At 45.2% G+C, this 7,921-nt stretch overlaps 1 protein-coding gene across 1 annotated transcript; it reads left to right on the plus strand.

Moving 5' to 3' along the window:
- Positions 1 to 2,272: 2,272 nt before the first annotated feature.
- LOC140015811 (uncharacterized) lies at positions 2,273 to 2,836 on the plus strand. Its single transcript, XM_072068633.1, has one exon. The coding sequence runs from the start codon at positions 2,273 to 2,275 to the stop codon at positions 2,834 to 2,836; it is 564 nt and encodes a 187-aa protein (XP_071924734.1).
- Positions 2,837 to 7,921: the final 5,085 nt, after the last annotated feature.

Below are 7,921 nucleotides of genomic sequence, written 5' to 3' on the forward strand. Positions count from 1 at the left end.
TAATTAAATCCTTCGGTCGTACTTAGGGTTATTTCTTGGTTAGAGAAATAGTTAACGGTCGTACCTTAACTATCGAGAAATTAAGGAAAGACTGGTTATTTATCGCGTGTATGACAACTATAACCAATCTAGTAATAAGTAATTGAATTATCTTTGCATCGATGATCAGTTGAATGGACCGTGTCTGAAAAGTTGCACCTTTGGCTAGAGTTGTATTGGTTATTGATTAATTCTTGTTTAGTTCTATTAGTTGTTTCATTAGTTAGTTAATTTGTCATTTTATATTTTCCAAAAATCCCCCATGCGTTGAATTCTAGAAGAAACGAATTATCCCTAGTCCCTGTAGATTCGACCCTGCTTACTGTTATATACAAAATTTGTATTTTTCTTGAGTAGGTAATTATTATTGCACAGGCTCGACACCTGTTAGGTTTCTTTCTTCTTCTTCAAATCCTCGATTCCTACTACAAATTCCTTTCCAAATCCGTACTTCAGTCATTCTTTCGCCAATCCCTCCTTAACTTCAACTCATAAATTCAAGTAAATCTCCCATTCAATTAGAATTTAACAGCTCAATTTTTTAACACCAATTCACCATAACCATTATTGGAAGAAAGGGTTAAAATAAAAAAGGCCCCCTATAGTATATCTAATATATAGGAAAGCCCTCATGGTTTTAAAACGTACAAAACGACACCTCATATTTTGAACTAAATTGTAAAACTAACAGAATCCGATAAATTTAAGGGAATCCGGTAAATTTAACAGTCGAGACTGTCATTTTTGTTAATTTTACCAAATTTTGTTAATTTATAATTTAATTTAAAACATGAGGTATCGTTTTGTATGTTTTGAAACTACGAGGAGCTTTTCTGTGTATTAAGTATACTGCAGGGGGCTTTTTGTTTTTAACCCTGGAAGGAATTTAGCCCCCTCACTATCACCCTCAGAAGTCGGGCTTTTCTCACCAAAACTCTCTAGTTGTGGTTTTGACTTAGATATAATAAATTTTTAAATAGAATGAGTCCATTTCACTTTTTTTCCTTAAGATAAAGCAAATGACATTATTCTTGGTGATTTGTATTTTTATAGATACAATAAAGGAAAAGAATTGTGTTAGGCATATACTTGTTAGTGTTTATTTTTTGGCATGGAATCAAATATTTGTGCTATTCAAACTATAGTTTTCTTTATTTTGCCTAATTTTATTGTATTTATTTGTTTTTGATACTATTTTTTTTATATTTTTAAATATTAAAAAATTATAATTTATGCAGCTTATGCCCCATATCTTGGGACTTATGCACAATCTTGTAAAGGCAAAATATTTTACCTAATGCTCTTGCCTTTTAAAGTACCGCTTCCAATAGTTTAACCTTGATCCTCCATATCCGAAAATTCCCCCCAATTTCTGCTAGTAGAGCCTTTTATACCCAAGAAATTAACTTAAACAATAGTTCATCTTTCCAAATTCTTATTTCTCTTGCATAAAATCACAAGTAAACCAAAACATACATCCAATAATCTAAATGCATAAATACAGGTATAGTCCTTATTAAACTCTGTATATTATTCATCACTACAAATTATCAAATAAGAATTACGAATAAATTGGTACATGTAATTGTTAGTTGTTATAGTAACATACAAGAGGTTCATTGACGGTGGTAGGTGTAGTAAAGGAGGCTATCAAAAAACTTTCAAATCATAGCAAAAAACCCATATCAAACCACAAAAATTAAAGAATTAAAAAAGAAATAGTTTAACTAATACAAATATAATAGAGTTTGGAAAAAATTACCTTTCCATTGAATTATTGTTTTAGACGTCAGCGCTGAAGTAGGGTTTTCTCCAAGAAAATAGGAATCGTTGCTAGGGTTGGCGGCAGCCATGGTCGCCCTCCGGTAGGCTGTGGAGGGTCAGGTGGCCTCTCCAACAGCCAAGAAATCCTTTTCACAACTTTTTTCCGAATCGGCTCCTTCTCCTGTCCACCTGCGGCCAGCGACTCTGTACAAGGGGGAGCGCGGCAGTGGTCTTCTCAAAGGAGGAGGCTGACAAGCTGGCTGCTCCTTTTCGTTGGTCTTTAGTGGGCAAATTCTCCCATGGCTAGCTGTCACTAGAGGCAGTGCATAAATTCTTCGCGTCGCTCGACCTGAAGGACAACATCTCAATTGGTTTGCTGGATTATAGACATGTGCTGCTGCGATGTTCGGCAGAGGCGGATTTCAATCGCATTTGGACAAGAGGGCTGTGGCACTTAGGAAAATACCCTATGAGGGTGTTTCATTGGACTAAGGAGTTCCATGTCCACAGGGAATCATCGCTGGTGTCGGTTTGGGTTGCATTGCCGGCGCTTCCAATTCATTTTTTCGATAAGCATTCGTTTTTATCCATCTTGTCTCCTGTGGGTACACCACTGTTTTTGTATTCGGCAACTGCATCTAGCACTAGGCCTAGCGTTGCCAGAGCCTGTGTTGAAGTTGATCTGCTCAAACCAGTCTGCTCGCGGGTGTGGGTAGCGGTTGAGGGAGAGGGGGGTTTCTGGCAAGAGATTGTGATAGAGCATCTCCCCTCCTACTGTTCTTCATGCTGGAGACTCGGCCACTCAAACGCTGAGTGCAACAAGGATCGTCTCCAGTCGCGTCCTGGTCACTTGCTAAGTAAGGAGAACGGTAAACGGATTGGGCTGCGGGCTGTGTGGTGCCCAGACGATATGGCTGAATATGGAGGCGCTGCTTTACCTACGGAGGTGGGAGTGGCAGAGCGTGAAAACAAGGGAATAGAGGGATTGGGCGTGGGTGTAGCGAGAGAGGCAGAGGCGGCAGTGGCATGGTAGTTGCAGGTGGGGAGGGGATGTGTGCGCCTGGTTTGGCAGTGGAAACAGTGGTGGTAGAGGAGAGGGCTGGGCTGGAGGGGGTAGCGACCAAGGTGAAGGTTGTTGGGGTGCAACCGGCATTGGTTGCGGGAGGGGAAGTAGAGGGTACGGTCACAGGCAGTGTCATGGTGGCAGAAGTAGCAGTGGAAGAGGGGGTTGGATTGGAGAGGGTAGTGTCCGAGGAGAAGGCTGCTGGAGGGGCAGACGCCTGTATGCAAGGTGGGTTCAAGGAGTTTGGGGCGGTTGAGGGAAGGGTAGCCACGGAAAGTACTGCTGGAAGGGCGGACGCATGCATGCAAGATGGGTTCACGGAGTTTGGTGCGGGTGAGGAGAGGGTAATGGCGGTGGCCACTGCATTGCTGAGGGAGTTGGGGGATGCTCTGGTCAGTCCACTAGCTGCTTTGGATGAGGAGTGGCCACGGGTAGCAGGGAACTTATCACCAAGATTGAGCAGGTTGCGTGGACCCACGACGGACTCGTCACTGTTGGAGCTTAACATAGATCAGGCCATGAAGTTGGAGCAGGGATTTACACAGGTGAAGGTGAAAGGTATGCGTGCTAGATTTCCTTCAGACAGGCAGCTTCGATCTTCGACATCTTCTCAAAATTCTTTTAATGCGTTATCTCATGATTAGTGCTTTATTTTGGAATATTCGGGGGGTGTCGAAGGCGCCCAACCTTAGGAGATTGATCAGGTTAATTCGCATACATGATGTCCAATTTCTTTGCATTTGTGAACCTAAGCTAGATGCTGCTAAGATTGAGTCGATACGATTGCGGCTTGCATTTGATTATATCACGGTCAATGCATCTGCTGATCTTTGGGTATTTTATAAGTCGCCTTTTGTTTGCTCGCGGGTTGGATCTTCTGACCAACATATCTCGTTAGATGCTCACCATCCACTGTTGCCTAGCTCCTTAATGTTGTCCTGGGTCCATGCGAGATGTTCCGTGGAGAACCGCAAGGACTTGTGGAGGGATCTCTTGCTCGACAAACCACGATCGCGTCCCTGGTGCATAGGGGGGGACTTCAATGTGATATTGGCTCCGAATGAGAAGCGAGGGGGGTGCTCCTTTGTGATTGCGGAGGGATTGGAGTTTATGTCATTTATGGAGCAGGTCGAGGTTTTTTATGCCGGGTTCTCTGGACCCAGCTTCACTTGGTGCAATAATAGGCGGGGTCGAACTCGGGTGTGAAAGCGATTGGATCGGCTCCTTGATAATGGCGAATGTACGGACCTCTCCACCTCTATTTTAGTGGTTCATCTGGCTAGACACCCTTCCAATCACGCCCCTTTGAAGATCACGTTTGCCACCCGTCAGGATGATAAGCCGCGGCCATTCCGGTTTCTCAACGTTTGGACATCATAGCCTACCTGTTGGAGGTAATCCGCAATGCTTGGGATATCCCAGTGGATGGGTCTCCCTGGCGTGTGTTATGCTCTAAGCTATTGACTACTATGAGGGCTATCCAACAATGGAATAAATGCTCCTTTGGGAATGTCTTTAAGTCTGTTAAGGTGGCAGAGACGAAGATGATTCTGGCAGAGTGAGTGGCGGAAAGTGAGGACTCGAAGACTACTCACATTAGGCTACAGGAGGCGCAGGCAGAGTTTCGGCATGCATTGGCCATAGAGGAGCAGTTTTAGAGCCAGATTAGGTGGCTCCAGAATGGGGACCGAAATTCCAAGTTCTTTCATGCGGTGGTCAAGCAGCGTAGAGTCCAAAATACGATCCATCGAATCGAAACACAAGCGGGGACTTGGGTGGCGGGTGATGGGGACATTGCCAATGAGGCCATTCGATTCTTCTGGGAACTATACTCCGAGTCTACGATGCCCAGTACCGAGTTACTTCCGCTCATCCCTCATGCCCTCACGAGGGAGGAGAACCTGACCCTAGAGCATATTCCTTCAATGAATGAAGTAAGAAATGTGGTGTATGCTATGGATGGGGACAGTGCGGCGGGTTCGGATGGATTTACGGGCAAGTTCTTTACCTTTGCATGGGATATTATCGCCCAAGATGTGTATAACGCTGTGGTGAGCTTCTTTTGTGGAGTTGACATTTCACGCTTCACTACTTCGTCTTCTATTGTCCTCATCCCAAAGGTCTCAAACCCTCAGGACTTCTCTCACTTTCAGCCTATAAGCCTTTGCAATTTCATTGATAAAGTTTTGTCGCGTATTTTGTCTGATAGGCTGGCTGGCCTGTTGCCAAAGTTAGTTTCCCCACAGCAGTTAGGGTTTGTTAGAGGCAGGAATATTGCCGAGAATTATCTATTGGTTCAAGAAATAGTAGCAGGCATTGGAAAGAAAGCGAGAGGAGGGAACGTTGTGCTCAAACTTGACATGGCCAAGACTTATGACCGGGTGTCCTGGCTTCACCTGATTAGGGTCTTGTGAAAGTTTGGGTTTGGAGAATACTTTATTGATATGATCTAGCGGTTGGTGTCTAATGTCTGGTTTTCGGTGGTGATTAATGGGGCATCTTACGACTTCTTTAGCTCGAGTAGAGGTCTCTATCAGGGAGACCCGCTCTCTCCTGCCTTGTTTGTTCAAGCCGCGGAGGTCCTATCACGGGGACTGAATGATCTGCTAACCCGGTCGTCATACCACGGGTTCAAGGTGCCCCAGGGCTGTCCTGGGGTAACCCATTTGGCTTTTACAGATGACGTGCTAATCTTACATAATGGGTCCTCAACATCTTTGCGCCGGGTAATGCGAGTGCTCGATATGTATCAACGTTCCTCGGGTCAGTTGCTGAATGCTCAGAAGAGTGGCTATTTGGTTCACTCGTCATTATCTAGTACAAGACATAGGGCTATCGAACATGTTACGGGGTTTTCGCGACAGACATTTCTCACCCGGTATTTAGGCTTTCCCCTATATATCGGCAGGTGTAAGGTGCCCTACTTTGCTAAGGTGTGTCAGAAGATCCTGGGAAAAATAGTGTCTTGGAAGACTAAGTTTTTATCATCGGGGGGAAGGATTACTTTGATCAAGCATGTTCTGTCGGCCATTCTGGTTCACTTACTATTTGCTGCAGTAATTCCCAAGGCTGTGTTCCGGGCTATCGAGCGAGCTTGTGCCGACTTTCTGTGGGGGGCATCGGAGAAGGGATCACGGTATCATTGGATTGGCTGGACTAAACTTTGTCTCCCGCCTGAGGAGAGAGGGGTGGGGTTTCGCCTGCTTAGCGATTTATATACGGCTTTCTCTTACAAGCTCTGGTGGCAGTTCCGGACGGGGTCGTCCCTGTGGGTTTCCTTCATGCGGGCAAAGTATTGTCGAGGCATTCATCCTTGCCAGGCGGAGTGTAAGCCGTCTGCCTCAGCGACATGGAAACGGATGCTGGACGTCAGTCGACAGGTGGAGTTATCCATGCTGTGGTTGGTACAAGATGGATCATGTCATTTTTGGTATGATAATTGATTGGGTAGTGGAGCGTTGTTTCTCAAAACTCCAGTGGCCTCACACCTATCCTTCCGCGACTTTATCTCCCAGGGTCACTGGAATGCTCATCTTCTGGCTCAGTTCCTTTCACGAGATATGATGTCTTCTGTGTTGGGGAAATCGGTTCCCATTGAACATTCTGCGGATGAGGTGGTGTGAATGTCGGAGAGTTCTGGGAAATTTTCGTTAGCCTCGGCCTATCATGAGGTACGACATGTCGGTAATACTTCAGTCATGCTCTCTAGGGTTTGGCAGCGTCCAACCCCCGTCAAGGTATCGTTTTTCATGGTTCGATTTCTAATGGGTCGTTTGCCCTTGGATGACGTGCTCTGTACGTTTGGGTTTCATGTCCCGTCAAAATGTGTATGTTGCCTCTTCCCGGCGGCGGAGTCCATTGAGCATGTGTTTGCCACGGGTGAGGTTGCTAGGGCAGTATGAGTATTCTTTGGGAGTTTGTGTGGCATCTCTAGCATAGTCCCGTCGATGCGGGGCCATTTGGCTTCTTGGTGGTTGGCGGGGCCTAGCTCGGAAAGGCAGAGGGTTCTTTATCATACTCTTCTGAGCATACTTTGTTGGCATATTTGGAAGGCTAGGAATAGAGCAGTCTTTGAGGGTATTCAACCGCATCCCCCTTCTATTTGCCAGGATATTTTTCTGGAGACCAAATTGCTTCTTGAAGGACAGTTCAAGCAGTATGTTGGGGCTCGGTCATTTTTGCAGTTGTGTGATTGGTCGTCTCAGTTAGGGCAGCGTTTCAAGATCAAACTTGTTTGTTGGGCACCAGTTGTAATAGATGCGTTTACCCTGAACACGGATGGTTGCTCCAAGGGTAATCCTGGGCCATGTGGTGGTAGAGGAGTGCTAAGGGATCCGTCGGGGCGCCCCTTGGTGGGATTTTTGACTTTTTTGGGAGTAACATCTAGCCTCCAGGCAGAAACGCTGGCCCTTCTAACGGGGCTTCAGATATGTGTTGAAAAAGGGTTTACGAATGTTAGCATTCAACTGGATTCTCTGGTGTTGGTAGGGATTCTTCAACGCCGACTTCACTGTCCGTGGCAAATCCGCTTGGAGGTCCGGCAAATATGGAAGCTGGCAGGAGATCCGCCTAAGCTTTTCCATTGTTTCAGAGAGGCGAATCAGGTGACAGATACTTTGGCTAATGTTGGGGTGGCACACCCCCACCATGCTATTAAGCTCTATGAGCAGTGGAATGAATGGTCGAGGCTGGCTCGAGGAAGCATTAGTCTAGATAGCATGAGAACTCCTTCTATTAGGAGAGTGCGAACCTCCTAACGCAAGCAACATTGTAATTGGCTTTCTTTGTATTTGATGTTTATGAATAAAAGAGGGGGTGGCGTCCCTCCCTGTGAACGGGGTTAGCCAAAACAAAAAAAAAAGGATTATTGTTTTAGATCACAATGTACATCTCCTATTGCCTTTCAATCATAGAGAATACGAATCCCTTGAAAAATAATAGTAAGCAATCAAATTAATTTTTTTTTTGCAAAATCAAATAATCATTAAAGGGTTGGTTTTGGGATGTGTTAGCATATTTCACATTTGAGATGTCGAGGTTTTCATTGCCTTATTT

This window comes from Coffea arabica, chromosome 1e (genome assembly GCF_036785885.1).
Source record: "Coffea arabica cultivar ET-39 chromosome 1e, Coffea Arabica ET-39 HiFi, whole genome shotgun sequence".
NCBI classification, from domain to species: Eukaryota; Viridiplantae; Streptophyta; class Magnoliopsida; order Gentianales; family Rubiaceae; genus Coffea; species Coffea arabica.